The sequence below is a fragment of the Fundulus heteroclitus genome, chromosome 3, assembly GCF_011125445.2.
Source record: "Fundulus heteroclitus isolate FHET01 chromosome 3, MU-UCD_Fhet_4.1, whole genome shotgun sequence".
NCBI lineage: Eukaryota > Metazoa > Chordata > Actinopteri > Cyprinodontiformes > Fundulidae > Fundulus > Fundulus heteroclitus.
Window position 1 is genome coordinate 27183045 of NC_046363.1, and position 21110 is coordinate 27204154.

General features: G+C 43.7%; 1 protein-coding gene across 1 annotated transcript; it reads left to right on the forward strand.

Moving 5' to 3' along the window:
• Positions 1–3565: 3565 nt before the first annotated feature.
• On the forward strand, positions 3566–18251 carry LOC105934985 (protein shisa-7). Its single transcript, XM_012875192.3, has 6 exons — positions 3566–4047; positions 7613–9795; positions 11105–11259; positions 11598–11663; positions 11971–12156; positions 14089–18251. Exons 2-6 carry the CDS (start codon positions 9038–9040, stop codon positions 15036–15038), a joined length of 2115 nt encoding a protein of 704 aa, XP_012730646.2. The 5' UTR covers positions 3566–4047; positions 7613–9037; the 3' UTR covers positions 15039–18251.
• The last annotated feature ends 2859 nt before the right edge of the window (positions 18252–21110 follow it).

The window sequence follows — 21110 nt, forward strand, 5'->3', positions numbered from 1 at the left end:
AACTTTAACCAAATCATAAACAGGAACCAAGACAGAATATTACAGAGCCCCCCCCTCAAGGGCGGATACCAGACGCCCTCCACGTGTATGAAAGTCCAAAACAGAACAAAAATAAATAAATAAATAAATAAGCCCGGGCGGGAGGAGGGGGTTCCAGGATGGAGGGTCAGGGTCTGAAACAAAAAACGGTTAATAAAGTCCAAAAAAAAAAGTCCAAACAAAAAACAACCCACATAGGGCGAATCCAGACTAACTGAAAATTTTCAAAAACAGGTTCCTAAACACAGAGTCTGGTGGGCGTCCCGGCAGACGACCCCAGCGAATCACGACTTCCAGCGGTCATCCCGGCGGGCGGCCCCGGCGTGACAGGTTCTCCGGCGGGCGGCCCCGGCGTGACAGGTTCTCCGGCGGGCGGCCCCGGCATGACAGGTTCTCCGGCGGGCCGTCCCGGCGTGACAGGTTCTCCGGCGGGCGGCCCCGGCGTGACAGGTTCTCCGGCGGGCGGCCCGGCGGATGACCCAGGTGAGACAGGATTTCAGGTGGCCGTCGGCGGAGCAGGATGACAGGAGACCGTCGGTGGAGCAGGAACATCAGACCCCAACTCCTGCAGAGGGAGAAAACAGAACAGGGTGCCGGACTACAGGCTAAGGGAGGCGCCGGACTACAGGCCAAAGAAGGCGCCAGATTACAGGCTAAAGAAGGCGCCGGACTACAGGCTAAGGGAGGTCCCGCCTGCTTAATGGCTACAGGCAGCGGTACCAGGTTACTGGCTAAAGAAGGAGCCTGGCTACAGGCGACTGATGGGGGAGCCTGGCTACAGGCTGCTAAGGTGGGAGCCGGGCTACAGGCTTCAGGAGGCCCCGGGCTCCAGGCTTCAGGAGGCCCCGGGCTCCAGGCTTCAGGAGGCCCCGGGCTCCAGGCTTCAGGAGGCCCCGGGCTACAGGCTTCAGGAGGCCCCGGGCTACAGGCTTCAGGAGGCCCCGGGCTACAGGCTTCAGGAGGCCCCGGGCTACAGGCTTCGAATGAGGAAGTCTGGCTCCAGGCTTCGAATGAGGAAGTCTGGCTCCAGGCTTCGAATGAGGAAGTCTGGCTCCAGGCTTCGAATGAGGAAGTCTGGCTCCAGGCTTGAGTGAAAGCCAGACCCTTGGCAACAAAAAGTCTTAGGACCAGGTTCTGGAGGGTCTCAAAAAGCGACATCCAATACAGTCTCTCCCAGAGTTGGCTGTCCATAAGGGCTATAAGGGGTCTAGACTTGAACACAACACCAAGAGGATCAAAATCTCCAGGGTACCACGGTTGCCGAATCTTCTTCTGAGGCCCGGGGTGCCCGAAGAACGAAGGATCCCCCTGAGTCCCCGCCTCACAGGTCAGCGAAGGACCCCTCTGCATTCCCACGTCGGACGTCTGCGACGGACCCCTCTGGGTTCCCACATCGGACATCTGCGGCAGCAGGTCCTGCTGGACCCCCTCCTGTGACTTGGGTGAAGCCAAGTCCTTCTGGACCAACTCTCTGAACTTGGGCTTGACGGGAGCCGAGGGGTCGGCCGGACCCTCGGGGACAGACTTAGGAGCCGAGGCGTCGGCCAGACCCTCGGGGACAGACTCAGGTCGACTGTAGAAAGCCTTGACTGCTGACCTGTAATGCCCCTACACCTCTTTTAATTTCCTCTCCAGCTCCTCTGAATAATGGAATATGACAGAACCTAAAACACAAATAAACCAAAAAGCAGGGAAAAGCCAACTTTAACCAAATCATAAACAGGAACCAAGACAGAATATTACAGAGAATCTTATGTCGTCTCTTAACCACTACCATACTTGTGATTTAGTTTACTGAACCAAGCTGAGTGTTTTTCAAGGCTCAGGAAACCCTGCAGTGTTTCGAGTTAATTAGACGATTCAAGTGATTAGTTGAATAGTATACTTTTTCACGATATTCTAATATTTTGAGATAGGATATTTGGGTTTCTTAAGCTGTAAGCTATAATCAGCGATATTAAAACATTAAAAGGCTTGCGATATTTCAGTTCATTTGTAATGAATCCAGAATGTATGACATTTCATGTTTTTTAATTGCATTACAGAAAATAAAGAATGTTATCACAATATTCTAATTTTCTGAGACAGTCCTGTATATAGTTTTCACTTTCTGCAATGAGTGACAAGAAACACTGAACCTTTACCTGATATTCTGTTATTTGTTTTTATTCCCTATAGCATACAAGCATATCAAATTTAGTTTTTGATATGCCTGCGGTTATGAATAAGGGCAGTTCTGATGCTCAAAGAGGGTCCAAACCAGTACTAGTAAGGTGTACAGTTTTATCTCCGGTCTTAATATGAGAATCTTATGCCCCCTAAGTAATGAACGTAAAAGTGGTGCTTTTACTGTCTGCCGATATAAATTAGGGCTGTTTTTGTTTAGAGTGGCCTACTGTTCTGATGGAATAATCATTATGAGGAGAAGACTAATTGCATCCACCCCTGCAAACCACCTAGTGAAAGTGCACCCGGCAGAGCGTCTTTGGACCATAATGACGGTCTCCACCGGCCTCTGCCGCAGACGTGCAGCAGCCCACCCACCTGTGTAGAAATAGCAGCCTGCCATGCAGGTAATTATCAGGCCCTTCTTAGGCACCTGGGACTCCACATAACCCCCGTACACATCCCCCCCCCCCTGAGCTCCGTTTTCTAAAGTGCTTACCTCTTGCACCAGCTGTTCTCCACCTCTTTTGGACCCCCCTCTCAGTGTAAACCCAGGGGCCCCGCACCTTTTTTATTCCAGGAATTATTCTAATCAAGAGTGATACTGTAGGCTGGGTAATCCATTTGTTTTAGTATCATGACTCATCCTGGCCTGCATGGTGCAAATTATTAGAGTACATGCTTATTTAAAATGGTTTAAAATAAAATTTCATTCATTAATTGTTTTTTTTCTTTCTTCTTCTTTCATTCTGATGATGGCGAAGTCAATTTCACCCCAGCGTTTTTTTCAACCAGTCTTTCCTTGCGGGTTTTCGAGGCTCTCCCTCTGCCCAACGCTCCCGTCCCACACGTAAAGAAATCCGAGCTGTCGGCGAGAAGCTCGGAGTCTAATTGACAGTTTTCGTTCACGCTCCAGTGTTAAAGCTTTTGCGCCAGTCCTCTACCCGCACCTCAGCCGCTTTCATCGCTTTCATAATTGCCACCAACATAATGACACAGTTGCTGTGGCAACCGCGCCTCTCGGTGTCTCTCCTCTCCCTCTCCGCCGTGCGCGCACGCAGCGCAATAGACAAGCACACACAAGCACAATCTCTAGATCTACAATATTTTATTTATTTATTCCCCGCTGAAACGCAACTGATTTTTAATTTTTTTTCTTTATATAAAACAGATTTTTTTTTGCCGTGTTAAGATGGGCTAAATGTAAAAATTGGTGTATTTTCTATGCGTAATGTAGAAAACTAGGGTCATATAGTCCTGTCAGAGGTGATTAAATGGAGATGAACGCCACCAGTTGAATGGGCCTGTTGACCGTCAGCATTGAAGGAGCCCGGAGTCGGGTCTCAGCGTTCAGTCTGACGGACCAATCAGAGCGCTCCGCCACTGACGGACCTCCATGAGGCCAGGCGCAGTTAGTTAGGCACCGAAACCAGAGGAACCAGCGTCAGTCAGTCAGTCCGCTCCATCTTGAGGAAGTTAAATTGACACTTTTGGCGTGTTTTCCTGGGATAGCTGTTCTGAAATTAAGGGGTTTGGCTCTAAAATTTGTCCAATGTTTTGAGAAAAGCTGAGAACGTCTCGGTTTTTTCCTTTCTTGTCTACCTCTGTGATGGATTATCTTTACGCCTGATGGGGAGGAAAGAAAACTGAGATCGGAAGTGCTTTTGAAAAAAAAAAGAAAAAAAAGAGAGAAAAAAAAACTAAAACAGGTGGCACATCTAGCAGCAGCGGTTCAATCTGTCCTCATCATCTTCTGCCACGATAACAGGCTGCCATCAGAGGAGCGCGGAGATGTACAGTGCGCAGGCTCTCCACAGCATCAAACCCCAGAGCAGCGCACAGGTAAGGCACGACATTATGCACCTTTTATTACTGTTACACCGCGTAACGATTTACATTTAAAAGAAGAGAAAAAAGGCTCGACGCTTTCAGCGTCTTTGAATGTGCATGAAAATGCGAGTTTGTTTTGCGCGTCTGTTAATCTGTAAACGCAAAAAAACATTCGGATAGAAGCTGCGCCACGCTGTCACGTCTTAATGTTCGCTTTTATTCCACGGGGCGTCTTTCCCCACCAGTCATTTGAGTGCGTTAATCGGCAACACTGCGGCGTTATGAACATGTTAAAAACCATTCATAAGACGCACACACATACGCGCGCACACCGGCACGGATACGCCCACGCACTTTTAGCCTGCGCCGAATACATGCAAGTCATGTCCGTGCAAGTTGCGACTTATTAACCTAATGAAGGACGGAGAGCTGTCTGAGGAGTGGGGTGTCCAGCTCTGTCGCCTGGTGAGGCTCGGGCGTTGCGCAGCACGTATTCGCTGATAAAGACCCCCCCTCTCGTCCGCGGCTGTCACTGTAATTAAACGTCTCTCAGATGCACGGCGATCGTATTCAGGATGTTTTCACCCACTGACATCACAGTGCGCTCTCTGTGGGAAAGGGGAGGAAAAAGTGGCCATTTTGTCTCATTCCCAACAAACACCTGTTGAGAATATTACATGCTCGGCCGTGCACACGGTCTCTCCTGCAGTGGAGCTGGCGGACCCCCGTTTGCTTTGTAGCTATTTAAACCTGATTTGTTCTGTGGCTGTGCAACTCAGAGGGGGGATGCATCATCTCCCAGGCTGTGAACGTATGCGCACCCTACAACCTTTGGTTCCCATCTACTGCGAGACCCAAGGGAAGGCTTGTGTCGCTTCACTGGAAGTTAGCACAGTAAAAGTCTTGAGGCACCCGGACTGAAATCCAGGTCCAAGTTTGAACAATAGATTTTCGGTGCAGCTGCAAATCGCAGATTTTCTTTTGAGTGTCTCGTCTGACGCAAATGGAGTTGCAGAGGCATTGAGATCATGACATGCATCATCTTGTTGGAAAGAGACGGGCAGATGTGACTTTAGAGTCTGATTTTCTTGACTAATAGGTGTAGATCAAACTCCCCAACCCCCTTCCCCCCGCTTCCTCCAACCTTTCAATTCCTCCTTCACTCACACACACAGACAGAGCTGTATTGCTATTCTGAGAGAGTTAGCTGCCTCAACCCACGCACAGAATCCGAGAAAGAGAGAGAAAGCCAGAACGAGGGAGAAAGAGGGGAAGGAGGGAGCGGGAGGAATACAAAGAGAGAGGCAGAGACTCTCGACATGGAGGTTTACAGAACCCCGACTGTATCCTTCACATGCAGTTTCAGATTGTAACCCTTCTGAGTGTTCAAACAGCAGCTGATGTACAGTTCTGATTAGCACTCTCCTCCTCCTTCTTGTGTGTGGCATGGACTTGCATTAGCAGATCTGTTTGGTGGTGCTGTTTGTGTGATGTGCCGCGTTGTATTGGTAAGTGCTGGGAGAAATGTACTTGATTCTGTGCCACCCACACACCGCCCTCCCACTCACGGTCGTCTCTGCATCTATACCTCTGGCTCTTCCCGCTCGCCACAATCTTTTTGCTCGTTTAAATCCCTACCCTGCGTTTATCCCTTTTGCACTCTTTTTCCATCGCTGGCTTTTTCTGGAGACTCGGTGTTCCTTCTGCAAACCACACAAGCACACTGAGATGGTAGCCGCACTCTCTCGCAATTCACGGAAAACGTGCGCATCCTAACAAATCCAGCACTCACACTCCTTGACAAAGGAGTCTAGAACTCGGATCAGGGGGCTGTGGCCTCTGGGTGAATGCAGTTTTGGTTGACTACCCACACACACGTTTCTTTTATGCCAGCAAATCTCTATAGATTGATAGTTAGGCACCATGAACACATTTTATATTTGTCCTTTGTAAAAAAATGTCCTCTCAAACATGGTATCTAATCTAGAAAGGTCTTCATCTATGCCAAAATACTGACCCAAAACGTTAAAGCGGTCGTGTCAGGCCCGTATGTGGTGGTTTTACCCGTATCACTGAAATACACTAAAACAAAAGCAAGTGCCCTCGATAGGACGAGTAACAGTTCCCATGCCTGCAGTAAAAAAAGACATTATATCGCAGTTTGTTTGTTGAAAGGTAAAGAACTCCTCAAAGACGTGGAGGACTCACAGCTAGTTCCACTGTTTTAGTTGATTTTAGTCACAGAAAACTACTCAAGATGAAAATGTTTATATACATGGGATATTATGCTGCCCTAGCCACAATCAAACATCTAGACTTTCACAAGAGACTCTTGGTTTCAGATTTCTCAGTCGAATGTCTGTGTTACATCCTGAAATTTGAGCGCAGGAAGCTGCTGGCTGCATCAGTCCACCCTCATAATCTCATTCTGAGTCCGCTGAGGCACATTTAACAAGGTTTACTCCGCACTCAACAGACTTGCAGCAGACTGACGGGCGGCAGCTGATGAGACGGGTTGATACAGCCGATAACCTCCACCAGCAAAGCTTTAGCGTAGCAAGACAGAGCTTGTTTAGTTGTCTCTTTCCAAAGTTTTCACAATTAATATCCTCCAATGTAGTGTTGCTTTCCACAGATGTGAATGTTTTTTTGTTTTTTGAGTTGTTCAAAATTGGCAAAATCAGCAAAGGTTTGGGGCCCATCTGATTATCTGTAAGCCTACCACCGCTCTGGGGATTTAGTTGGCACCTGTGTGACTTTAGCATACACGGGCATGCTTTGGCTTAAAAATAAGCAAGAAACTTAAGTCTTTTTGGAAAGTGTAGAGTATTTCCCTATGGTTGTAAATGTTAATTATTTTTTTACTTGATTTCAGTTGCTAAAATAAGTTAAAATGGGAGAGCCGTCCAGCTAGCCGTTAGCTTTTGCCTGCTCTAAGGATTTAAAAAAACGGTAGCATTAACCAGCAAAACATTAGTGACGTAACACAAATGTTGCTTGGTTAAGGACACCGCGACACACTTAATGGTCTAGTGTGAAGTTTTAGACGTTTAATATCTGATGATTGAAGTATAATTATTTCAGCTTTGCTAAAATCATTTAAAATGTTTTACTAGCTGTTGGCTGTTAGCCCACCACAAATCTGAGGTTGGGTTCTTTCATTTTCAACAAACTGACTTTGATATGAAATCATTCTGCTACAAGAAAGGAAACTATTACTGATCTTAACTTTAGAGAACCTCAGTTCAAAAAGTCTAACCTATCCTTTTAAAGCTTACTGTTAACTTAGGAGTTCAGGTTGGAGGCAGGGCTATCAGCTTATTGTTTTCAAAATCTCCATGAAAATCCAACAAATTAGAACAACTTATAGTGGCGTAGGCTTGCACTTCCTAAAACACGGCGTTTGTAAGATGTAATGTGATCAAAAAGAAAAATATATATATATACTATTTTGGGGCCAACAAAATCTTGCTGTTCTGGTAGGCTAAAGTCGGACCCAGAGGGAAGCAGAGAATGCCTCATCAATATCATCAGACTGAAAAAATGTGTTTTTGTTTTGCTCTGTTACATGTTGCAGGTCTGATTGTCGACTGGTTAACCTGGAGAGTGTTCTGGAAATCAAGCTCTTAAGACGCAACGAGAAGAGAAACTTCCGCCCCCTCCCCTTTTCAGAGAACCGTATTGGAACAATAGTCAGTGGACGAACCGCTGCTCTGTGGGTCTCTTTTTATTCCACAACCGAACACTCCCAAGAAGGTTAGAGGAGCATGTAAGCGAAACAAGTGGAGGCCTCGGTGATTTCAGCATTCTGTCTCCCCCATCTGTGCCTACATTCTCTGCTACGGATAGGGACGTTTTGATAATTACATATAATTATAATTTCTGTGGGAGACAGATCTGCCTCTGTCTATTATTGCCAACACCTTCAGTACAATAACTTCACACATTTACATATCTCTCAACAAAAGTGATATTCTTTATACCCCCCGGAGATAAATCAGGAATAATTTTGCTCCGACTGACATGTCACATGCAAAAGCAATGTGCCATTCATCTCATATCTAATTAGGGATACAGCTGAGTGACAAGGGTGATTTTTTTCTTCTTTTTTTTACATTTTTTCTGCCACAAAAATCTGACTGAAAACCATGGCATTTAGCGCTTGTTGCTGCATGTTTTACAGACCGGGAGTCATTCTTCTGCTTCATGCATGCTCATAATTTTTTCCGCCTTCTAGCACATAAGCAGAGCCTTCCTCATTATCACCCACAGTTTGGTCACAGTAACGGCCTGTGCCAGGCGAGTGCTGACCAAACTGATCCCGATGGAGTCCTCTGAAATGAATTTCCAATAACGGACAATGCTGATCCCCGTCGCAGGCACTAACTTTTACTTGATTGTTTGAAGGGTGAAAAAAAAAAATCCCCTAAATTTGCATTTCTTCTAATTATAATAATAGCTGCCTGCAAAAAAAATTACGTGCTGAATGTAGAACGTACCAAATTGATGTAGTTACCAGAAGATGAGAAGAACTAAAAAAAACCAGTCTGTAAACCATTTCTCAAGTGCCGGAGTCAGCAGACGAATGTACAGGAATGTCTTATTTTACTGAATAAGTTTGCTACTCAAATTCAAAGGCTTTTTTGGCCAGAAACGGAAATTGAATCCAACAGGGTATTTTTTATATGAGAACAAAGCTGTTAGGCTTTTGGGGCTCCTTTATGAAATTAAATTAAAACAATTTTATCACCAAGATAATTAAGCACTGACACAAACACACACACAGAAACACACACACACGTAAATTGACTGAATCTAGCTTTCTTGAGCGATGCTGCCATTTGGCTTTCCTGAATGAAACCCATAATACATCTCTGATATCCAGTAGGCTGTACATTAAATTCTTCACATGGCATTTTAGTGGGTTAAACTGGAAAAGCGGATAAGGCTTTGTAGCTGCATTGACTCAACAACAGAAAATAGGTGTCTTAGTCATGTAAAAATGACGCCCACCACCTATCTGCGAGTCCTCGCCGTCTCCCTGCTCTCCCTCTTCGCTGCCCCACTTACCAGTGCAGTGGAGCCCTCTTCGTACCCCCCTCCTCAGCACGTAGACCGCTCAGGGAGGCCGTTCACCGAGCAGCCAGACGCCGATTCCAGCTCCTCTCTCCTGCTCCTTGCCATACAGGCCAATGCCAGGCCGGCCGCTCTCCGAAGCAGACCCAAAGCCCATGGGGAGCTTCAAGACACATCAGAGGGAGTTCTGGAGCCACTTCCGAAACCCCTCGCCCAGGTGACGTTCCCCAAGAATGCAACCTCTTCAGAGGGGTTAGGAGAGCATTTTGGGGCGGCACACATCCCACCTCGCATTATGGATGGGTGGACGGATGTATGTTTGGGTTACTACGACGTGATGGGACACTTTGACAATGCTTTCAACTGCTCCAAGGACTCCTTCATCTTCTGCTGCGGAACGTGCCACTACCGCTTCTGCTGCCCAGATCGAAGCCGCAGGCTGGAGCAGGACATCTGCAAAAACTACAACTCTCCGGACTGGGCCAAGCCGCAGACCGAGGCCATGATGACACCGGACGAGCTCAATCCCGACATAGACTTTGATCCACTGAAGCAGCAGAGCCACAACACGGGATTCGTCATCGGCGGCGTTGTGGTGTTCATGGTGGCCGTCGCTGTGGGCATCAAGGTGGTTTTCAACAAGGTCCAACAGGAGGCCAACCAAAGGGACCTGAACATGCCCAGGTAAGGCTCCCACATGCTTACTTATCATCACTTCTAACTGCTGGATTGGTGAACATATTCCATGCATAAATGGCTTATTAAAGATGTGTCATCGAGAACTGATTCTGGGCACAGAATAATGCTGTTAATCATTACCTAAAACATAATTTATCCTCTTTATGTAGCTTCAGTAAAACTCATGATCATGATTGCTCCATTTAGGCATGGGCTGCTATGAGATTCTTACAGTATATATATATATATATATATATATATATATATATATATATATAAATGTATGACATAATACAGCCACAGAAATATGAGAACATCTTGATCTTTAGAATAGGGCTGTGTGTAACATTAATTAAAATTATCATATATTCTATTATTTATAGAAATCTAAATGATACTAAAATATGTATGAATTATTTGAGGCAATAAATGTACAGCATTTATCTATTGCTGTTTTTTATTTCCCTTTTCAGATTATTTTGTTCAAGGATTTTAGACTTTTATTCAAGCATTAAACAAATGTTACGCATTATATTTATTTTTATTTGTATTTCTTATTTTAAAAATACTTAAAATGCCTCTAAAATTTTTGAAGTGAACCAGCTGGATATTTGACTTTTTTGTTCAGCATAGAGTAAGATTGGGAGTCCAATTAGCTGACACTAGCTGATTAATTAGTTGAGCTATCTGCTGAGGTAGCCAGCCTGCTGTCAGCTCCTTGGCAGACATGCCAGTTTTAACTCTCCAACTCTAGTTTAAAACTCTGTTACCTTAAATGCAATGATTCTCTAGTTTGCACAACATGGCTGTGCACATCTTTTTACACCGGAAATAATCCCAGACAGCTAAATTTGCCTTTTGTCTAAGCAATGGAAAAGTGTAGGAGCCTTCTTTCCAACCTGTTTTTGTGTGCAGCAGCAGGTTGGGGAGGGACATGCTGCATTCAATTGCAATTTATAATATCACCTCAGTATTCAAGCGTAACATTGCAACTTAATTTTTTGCCTAACATTATGCCACCTCAGCTTTAAACCAGTCAGGATATGTGTTTTGTCTTTTTTTTTGAATAGGCCACTGTTGTCTATTTTTGCCAAAGGTACTGGACAATGATGGCTGTTGAGCTACATCGAGTGTTTGTTTGTCTCTTAGACACACAATTACTGTTGGGTCATTTTGAAAATGTGCTGCAATAGCTCTTGTCTCTTCATTAAACGGAAATTATTTCCATGAATACCAACTGCTCTGGTGATGCTGAGCTATTGTCAGCTGGAGATTTTTGGCCAACCACCCCCTCCCCTCCCTTGTTTCCCACCAGAGCCCTGGTTGACATGTTGCGGCACCAGTCGAGCCCGGTCCAGCAGGATGAAAGAAACAACAGCGTGGCTCTGACCGTAGCCGATGGACAGGGGACACTGGGAAGAGCTCCGAAAAATCTATACGCCCCGGGAGTGCCCGGCAAGGACAACAGATGTGAGTTTTGCTTCTGTAACATCGTCTTCTGTATGGAGAGGGAGCTCATTTGTGCAGTTTTCTCTTCTGTGCCCCACCACTGAGATTTCTTTATGATTAGATGGGACACAAAATAAAGAAAACAGAAAACGGCGGCGGTGTGCTTAAAAAAAATGATTGCTATAAACAGCGTAACTTGGACTAAAACAGCTAAATGAACGCTCCCATGTAAATATGTATAGCCGATGGTGGATACATGTGCAGGCTTCATTGTTTTTGTCAAACCACCAATCATCTTCAAACCGCCTGACATCCATTTTGTGAGCTGATTACCTTATTTTTTCTCCCCCGACTTACAGTGGGCAACCTGCAGCACAATTTCATCCACTCATCAGGCTCCAGCCCCAAACACACGGCAACCATCGGTAAGGCAGCTGCTCGAATCAGTGCTTCCATGTAAATCGCACGCAATCACCCGGATTCCTCATTTACTTCATTCACCTACATTTTAAGCTCAGATGTAGGCTCATTCACTCGAACAATAATAATGATTATCCCAGCTCCGGTTGCTCGTGTCGGTGCTGAAAGCAAGTTGAAAACCGGTCTCCCCTTTTTTTTCCCCCCCTAGTGAATGTTAGCAGATTCACACCCTGCGAGCAACGCAGCGCGCTTACATCCAGAGGAGCAAATCTCATTTAACACGCAGTCGTTTTCTCCCCGTGGTTCTCGTAGAGCGCACCCCTCGGATGAACAATGCTCAGCTGGCAGCTGGAGGCACCCTGCTTTCCAGTAAACACAACAACACCAAGTCCCAGCCCTCCTTCCACCACTCCCTGCACAACCTGGCCCAGCTGCCGCCCTCCTACGAGAGCGCCACCAAGCCCGAGCTCAACAGATACTCCTCGCTCAAACGCCTCGGTGAGTGTTGCGATCTCCCACAAATGGGACACCTTTCTTATTCCCCTTACGGGGCCGTTTCTGCAGATGTTTCGTAACATCCACTTCAGCACAGAGACGCTGGGATGCAGCAATATGGGATTTTGTTTTTATAGATGATATTCGATGCCTCGCAAGAGCATTTGCCTTGACTTTCAGGTTGGTCACACAACCAATGTATGGTCAATTGATTTTGGAGGCTGCCCTGCACACTGACATATATTATTACATAACAATGGAGCCTGAGGAAAATGGTTTTCAAACGTTTTAAGATTTTTATTTTTTTTTGCAAATGGAGGAAAAGTCTGCCGTTGATTTGTGCAAAGCTCGCTCAAATCATTATTTTGTAGAAACGATGTCATACAATTGAAATATTTGCCCGTTTTTCTTTTCAGAATAGATTTTATATATCCATGTAGATTTGTTTATCCAGGTAGATCCCATTGAGATTAAAAATCTCTATTTCAAGAGAGACCTGGCAAAGAATGGCAGCAGAACACAGACAATTAAAGAAATGTGCAGAGATGAAAATACGTTTAATTAATTTTTCATAAATATAAATAGAATGAAAAATAAATAAAAATAAAAATAACAACCTAAAACGGTCCTGATTCAATCTAAACTTCTGCAATGCTGCTCCGGTTTATTCTTTGTGTCAAAGCCCAGTCTCGTGTCTTTTGTAGCTTTCCCAGGTTTTCTCCCTGTTTTTAGTTCCACCCATCTTCACATCAGTTTCCAGTTTCTTTGTCCCTGCTGACAAAAAGCATCCCCACAGCATAATGCTGCCAACACCATGTAATTTAGGTCCAATCTAACCAGAGACGATTCCTCCACATGCTCGCAGTTTCTCCTGTGTGGCTTACGACAAGCTGCAAACAGGAATACTTATTGCTTTTTCTCATAAATGGCTTTCTTCTTGCCACTCCCCGTAGCGTCCATATTTGTGGAGTACAGTTTTAAGATCAGTCCCTCACCAGAACAAACTTTGTTCTTGTCACCTCTCATTTGAAAATTCCTGATTCATGCAGGGTGAACACACATCCATGAATAGTTATTGTCAACATATTCTCCAACCTGAGCTGTGGGTCTCTGCAACTCCTCCAGAGGCTTCTTGGCTGCTTCTCTGATTGATGCTCTCCTCCTTTAGCTTTTAGGTTGGGAGGAGGACCTTTTAATGGCATACTATTATTTTCTTCTAATCATAGCGGGAACAGTGCTCTGTGAGATGTTCAAAGATTAGGATTTTTGTTTTTTATCTTACCCTGCTTTAAATGTCTGTATCCTCAACCTTTCTGCTATGGTCCTTGATCTTCATCTGTGACAATTTCTGATATGGGCACAAGGTAATCCATTCATCAGTTTTGCCCTGAATTTCTATTTCTTTTTTGCATGTCCAGACAAAGGGGAAAGGGCATTCCCTCCTTGCTGCTGAGAATAGAGACACTGGCTTACACGCATTTTATCACAATTTATTTTGAAAACGACCACTGGTCTTCCTGATGGTGTTTGTTGACTAATGATCCAAAAAGGGCTTCACAGAATAGCCTTCATTATAATGAAACAAGTTACACAAAGGTTGACCATTAACCAATTGCTTTTTATAGAAACTGATTGTATTGGATTTTATTTGGTGGTTTAATTTAGGAAATGGGTCTGAACCCCCCCCCCCCCCCCCCCCCCCCACCGCACCCACACCTTATCACTCCAAATGCTAAAACAAAAAACAAAACAAATTTTTTTTTATCATCCACTCCAATATTATGCCCCGCTTTGTGTTGACCTATCCCATAAAATCCAAATAAAATCAAAAGTTTGGTGTTGTAACCTGATGAAAGAAAAAGTGCAGAAGTTGAAGAGGTGTGAATACCTTTGCAAGGCAATGTGGATAATTCAGTGACATTGTTTGGCTTTCAGAGAAAGGACTCGATGAATACTCGTCTGGTTACTGCACCACCAAGCGCCGACCCCACACAGCTCAGCCGGCCCTCCAGTCCTCCCAGCACCACCTCCACTGGGGTGGAGACTACACCCTCGGTGGGAGAGGAACCCTTCCCAGGCACGCAGCCCGTCCCTGGATCCCGCCGCCCCCCTCTGGCATGCCTGCCTCTCCCACTCCCAACCCTTACCCTCTGGATCCTCCTGAGCCCCAGTACAACCCCAACTACGACACTCTCTCCAAGCCGAGGAAAGTGAAGTCCACTGACCAGCTGCTCAACATGGGTGACGTACCAGGCAACACCGGGACCCTGTCTCGGCTGGCTAAGAACCAGCAACACCAGTACCACAAAGCCATGGCTGCCTCCAACAAGAATGCCAACATGCAAACCCTGACCAGGAAGACGCAGGAAAGGCAGGAGAGGCAGGAGAGGCAGGAGAGGCAGGAGAGACAGGAGAGGATGCTCATGTCTCCGGACCACTTGGAGGACAGGATGGGGGTCGGCGGGATGGGAGTGGTGGATCCCTACGCCCACACGGGAACAGGCATCGTCCCCACACTGCCACGCCAGCAGAAGGCCCAGTCCCAGCAGAACGTGTGCGCTACGCCTTCCCTTGACCGGCACCACATGATCAAGATGAACTCTCACCCCACGTCTGGACGGGAGCAGGAGAGGAGCACGGGCATGACGGGCCACGGGAGCAGCGGGGGCGTGGGCTGGTCGGGTGAGATGCCCGGAGCCGGGGTAGTCATGGGAACGGGAACGCTGGGGGGCCACAGCGCCAGGAGGATGGCTTTTGCGGCAAAACGGCAGAACACCATTGAGCAGCTACACTTCATACCAGGAGGGGGCGGCGGGGGGTCTGCAGGGAGCTCAGGAGGCAGTCAGGGAATCAGGACGGGGAGTAAGAACGAAGTGACGGTGTAAGGTCTTTGCCTAGAGTAGAGAAAAGCCCTTATAGACGTAGGGGACTAGATCACCCTTCTGCATTTAACTATTAGATACGACGACAACAAATGAAACTAGAAGTATACAGTAGTAACAGTAACACGTGTTTAGGCTATTCAAATTAGTATTCTCTTGTAATCAAATTAGCTTGAATATGACTTACTTATAAAGCTAAAAGTCTAGGTGGGGACACCTTTGTGATAGCCTACATCAGCCATATTTTGTAACCGATTTTTTGCCATATCGCCATATACAGCAGTGCCGTTACTTGTAGAAGGACTTACCGGAGTGGTGAAACAAAACCAATAGAGGAGTGGTTCATGATTTGGTATATATATCTATATCTATATATAGATGTAGATATATGTATTTGTTTTAAGGACATACTCAGGAGCCATATTAGATTTAGAGGACGGGACATTAAGAAGCGTGGTTTAATGAAGCAGAGGACTTCGGAGGACAGGACCTGGACTGATGTCGATGTGTGTGAGGCTGAGGAAACCAGATCAGTCTCAAAGACCATTGTGCCTGCATGGTGAACGATTTTGGATATTTTACATTCTGCAGAACAAAACCTCATCCTAACACAAGGAGGCTGAACTGTGCTTCTTGCTTCCTAACTGGGTGGACGAGGCTGTTTTCCAGCAGGACTCCTCGCCTAATCTCAAACCGAGGACGGACCCAAAAAAAAAAACCAACAATCCAACACCTGGGTTGCCTAATTCTTTTCCACGTGACCTTAGATTTCACATCATCAGAGGAACGCGCTCTCTGACCACTGCTACGCTACAAAGGAAACTGATATTCCAGGTGATATAAAGTAATTAAGGTTCCCCCCGGGGTTTCCATTTACAGATCAGGCCCTACCAAATAATAACGAGCCATCTGTTGTAATATTACCCCAAAATCAAGGTTACACTAAAGCCTTTATTCTGTTTACCTCCAGAGAGGCAACTCGCTGTGTAATATGTTTGCATACAAAAAGCACAAAGAGGTTGCACTTACACAGCTGTCTTTCAAAGCCATCTTTTTGGAGATACAAAGGAAATATTCACCTTAGAAGCTGGTATGACAATCACAACTTAGTTATTACCACAAATGATACAAGCCAGTGATGTTTTGTACAGTCAAAGGATTGGCTTTGGAGCAAGCCGATGAGAAAAAAAAAAAAACACACCTTGGAGTGAGGGTGAGAGACTCGGGACGGTTAGGAAGCCCTTCACATCTTCAAGACAAAGAACTTGCTGTATCATAATGCACTTCAGCCAGTATAAGTTAGAAAAAAAAAACACATAAAAAAGGTAGAAAAAAAAATATTCATCAATAACAACGCTTATCAATACTAAGGGCTATCCTATCCTATATACTGTAGTATGTGATATCTGTGGTCCATATAAAATGCTCTCTCTTTCTATCGATTTTGTGTTGATATTGTCATGACGTATCAAGTATTAATGTGTAGGAACAAAAACAACAGCGACAACAAAAAAAAAAAAGAACAAGAGCAATTTAAGCACAGTTCCAGGAGAAACACAGAGACAAAACTTTTGCACAAACCAGTCCCCTGATATTTGCACCAGACGCGACACGAGAACGCTCCGTGTCGCGTCCTCCAGGTTTACATTCTGCACGAGCTCGGCCGAGAGCGCGACTGATCCAGGGAGGGGGATCCCGCATCGAGAGAGAGAGAGGATTTATTTTTGTTCCTTATTTTTTATTTTTTCTATCAAGCGAAATCAGAGCTACTTACGTGGGCGAAGGAGGGAACGTTTCGGCTAGAGGATCAAAAGAGGCAAAACGCTGAAGAACAGGAACACACGACTCCATTTGGACAATCTTCCTATACACAGTGCTAAATGTAGTTGTTATAAATTTGATGGAGTGTTATTATTAATGATTATTATAACTGTTATGGTTATTATTAACAATTATCTTATGATATGTGATGTTCTTTTACTTGGTGAGATTTTAAGTGTTTATTGTTTTGAAATGACTTTACATTTTCATGACTAGTTGTTTTATTTTTTATTTTTTATTTTTTTTTTTACGTTTTTTCTGGTCATTAAGATTTTGAGAAGACTCCAAACCTCGATGCATGCCAGCTCCATTTCACTGAGAGGCATTGACAAAAGCATGCCTGGCATTTCTAAAGGGTCGTCAATGCTTCGAATGGCCAACCCTCCAGCTGTATGTACCGTGCCTAGACATCAGCCTTACGACTTCTTTGTCTCAAGTGATTACTAAGGTTTCCACTCGGGTACAAAAAAAAAACAACAAAAAAACACAAACAACAACAAAAAAAAAACAAAAATGAAAAAAATACATGTGTCAGACAATTCTGCAGCCTTCTAGCTAGACGTGCATTGAGGGAGTTTGGAACAAGGCTCTTCTGCGGCAGCCTGGCCGGCTAACTTAACGCGGGCTGCGCGCACAAAACCCTACGATGCCATGATGCATGCATGTTCAGATGAATGTTTATTACAGAGGGCGGGAGCTTAGAGGTGTAAACGGAAACCCGAAAGCTTTGAAGTGCAGTGTCTTTTTTCAGGGATATAGGACAGACAACCTACAAGTTGTATTTGATTTTCTTTTCTAAATAGAGCCACAAAAAGGTCTGTAGCAAAGTCTGTAATAACTCACAAGCCATATCCATTAAAAAAAAATCATCACGATTTTATAAATGGTTAATCTAACTTGTGCAAGTATTGTATTTTGTATAGCTAGTACAATCAGAATATTTTGAGTGATCTCTTCAACATTAATTTGAGGATACAAAAAAAAAAAAACAACCTTACGTGTTAGTATTTAATGAACTGTACAGTGCCAGACTCATAACATTTTGTTGTCTTTTTATTCTCATAGCATCCTTGTTGGCTATAGGGGTTATTTCTTTTCATCACAAAGGAGAACTAATAAGCAACTAATAAGGTACGAGGAAAAGACAGTTTTATTTGGAGGGAAATGAATGAATATGGTGTGCATTTTTACCATGATGAATTCATTTAGAAGGGACGATGTATAAAGGCCACTTGAGATGGATAGGGACAGTGTCCAGTAAAGAGGATTTATGGATTTATTTTCATGCTGATAGATTTAAATACAAAACTCTTTTTTTGTTATTGTTGAATGCATTGATTCCCTTGGATACGACAGTGACAAAGAATTTGTATAATAAAGTTGGTGGGAAAAATGTTTTGTCTTCCTTTTTTTTGTATGTATTTATCGTGTGAGATGTCAGACTTTTTGGACAGTGTCACAGTTTACGGTAAAATTAGGAGTTGATTAGAATATAATGTATTTGTTCCTCCACAATGTCTGCAGATGATGTGCGCTTCTAGCATGAACGACGCCCCCCGGGCGAGCCTCTCCGCTCTGATTCCACTTCAGGTTTAAGTAGTTCAAGCATTTTGGATTTTGAATTAAAACGTTTTAGCTTTTGAACCAGGGAGGATCAAAAGCCGTCCAGATTCTTTAGAGTAGTGCAGTAGATGCACTGAGTGGTCTTTAACATTACAGCTAATGATAATGTCATTTCAAATGATTGGATTTTTTAATTCCCGACCGAAATTCTCTCTCACAAATTAAGGACCCCATTTTACTTAAATCAGAAAACCTACTTCAGTGCCTGGCGACCTTATCCTGTCGGTCTAATCTTAAACAATATTTACTTTCATTATCTTAGATAAATTCATTATGATGTTACTCTGAATTAATTGCTCTTTTATGCACAAAAGAAATCCACACTAATTGGCTACTGGCCTTGTCCACATTTATTGGTTCTACTGTTACAGATGTGTAAAAAGCCATGAAATTAATTCATCTTTCTTGGCGGTAATTGATGTAAAGGTAAAAAACTGATTTCAGTTCTTTCAACAGTGAACGCTGGATATTGTTGTCTTTTGCTTCCCTTAACAAATTCCTCACTGAAACGTCGTCCCCCATCCAGCTTCGTATGTCAAAGTTTCACTTGTTTTATACTTTTTAAATTTTTGCTCTGACTGTAGATATGAGCAGCTTTTGCCCATTAACCTTTTTTTGTAGCCTCTCTCAGACATTTGAAGCTCAACACTCTGTCCAAATGCTTTGCTTTGTCTTTCCCATTTTGAAGAGTGCCTGACATAAATTTCCCTCTTTGACATACTTATACCCCAGGAAAACTTACGGTAATTTAACATTTCTCAACAGCCTGATCAATTAAGTAAATTATTAACAAAAAAAAAAAAAAAAAAAACGAAATTATTATGCATGGGACTTGCTAGGGGTGCCTGTGATGGATTGTCCAGGATCTACCCTGCCTGAAAACCAATCCCCTGGTGGTGGCCAAGTGGTTAGCGATTGCATCCTGGGAAAGCCGCTAGGTCCTTGGTTTGAATCCATCAGACTGCCACTCTGGGTCCCTGAGCAAGACCCTCAGCCCCAGAATGCTCCCTGGGCGCCACAGAGTGGCAACCTGCTGCCCCTTAAGCAGTTGGTTAAATGCAGAGGACACATTTCCTTGGAATGTTTAAAGTTGCAAAGACAAATAATAATTATTATTATTTTATTATTATGACTTCTGGAGAGAAGCACAAGCCCCGCAATGACCCTGCCAGGATAAGCAGGTGTAGGAATTGGATGGATGGATGTTTGGTGTGCCACTGCTTTTGTAATAATCTATTGTTTCTTTATATTTATTTTTTCTCCATCACTGATGAAATATACTAAAATCAAAAGTTTCATTTTCTAACTTTTTCGATGTATAGTTATGCTGTGGCACTGACAGATGAATTTATTTAAAAGGCTTTTTGGATGCCGATAAATAGAACCTAAATACACGGAAAGCCATTTGTTATCATTAAATGGAATTACAAGCTAGTTTTGCAATAAAATAAAATAAAATAAAATTACATTAATAACACGCACTTTGAGAAGCACTTTAGTGAATGAATAATAAATTGCAGTTGCACTGATTAATATTTAGCAGTTTCTGTTGCTTAATAACTGAGTTGAGGCCTTTAGGGGTTTTCTAGTAAAGCCGACTGCACTGTAGAACGTAACATTCAGTTTAATCAAAAATGTCAAGTGAGCAGAACTCAATGAGTATAAAGGTGTTGTTTATGCTAGTTTTAAATAAGTGCTGTAAACTATTAGATGAAAAATGCTCTATCACTTAAAATATCTAGTCCACAGATAACAAATAAGTCTTTGACAGAGGTGGAGACTTGTGTAGATGAGTTTAACCTTATTGTCTGGCCATGGATGTGGCCTAAGAAGTTGAACACTATGATCTGCTGGCTGTTTGATGAATCAAACATAAAAGAGTCCCTGTATCCCGAATAATAAGTCCGATCAAATTGCAAATGCAGAATTGCATGATCACCAACATGGTTATGTAATAAGGAAACATGAAAAGTACGGATGCTCCCTGCAAGCAGATGAGCTGATTCCCCCAAAATAGCTTACTTTCACCATTAAGTCTACTGAAAATGATTACATTCAGAGTTGTGAAAACGTGTTTTGTACAACTTGCACATACTAATATTACACAAAAAAGTATATGTTTGAAGCATCGAGTTTGCATGCTTTTTATTTAAAGTAAAGTCAATGCATTTTACAGTGTGTGTTTGTGTGTGTGTGTGTGTGTGTGTGGTTTATTTTAAAACATCCCTGTCTCCAGAAATGTTTCATAGGGGCGGCCATATGGGGCTACTTAAATTCTTGGGGTGGCACGCTGAAACTAAAATCCATAATTTCAGGATTTTTCTCCACTGTTGTAGTAAAGGTGCCTGTAGAAACTATCTTAAAGACGTAAGTAAACGCTTACTGGTATCTTTTGGTTTATTGTAGGATTTTTTTAATATGACTAATGATCTAATGTGCTTAGACCAATAACGGTACAGTTAACACTTCGAATTGAACAACAATTCCTTTTTATTTTGTAATTATATTAGGAATAAGGTGTACATTTATAAATTTTTTTGAAAAACAAAACAATTACTAGGGGAAAGTAGATACTGGCAGATACAAATAAAAGCGCCCTAGAAGGTCAAGAAGAGCGGCTGCCTTGCTGGC

What these genes read in the sequence shown, in the direction of transcription:
- LOC105934985 (XM_012875192.3), top strand. Translation starts at nt 9,038, where the DNA reads ATGACGCCCACCACCTATCTGCGAGTCCTCGCCGTCTCCCTGCTCTCC. An exon ending in GCCCGGCAAGGACAACAGAT is followed by an intron (nt 11,260 to 11,597) that starts GTGAGTTTTGCT and finishes CCCGACTTACAG; the next exon opens with TGGGCAACCTGCAGCACAAT. An exon ending in CTCCTCGCTCAAACGCCTCG is followed by an intron (nt 12,157 to 14,088) that starts GTGAGTGTTGCG and finishes TTTGGCTTTCAG; the next exon opens with AGAAAGGACTCGATGAATAC.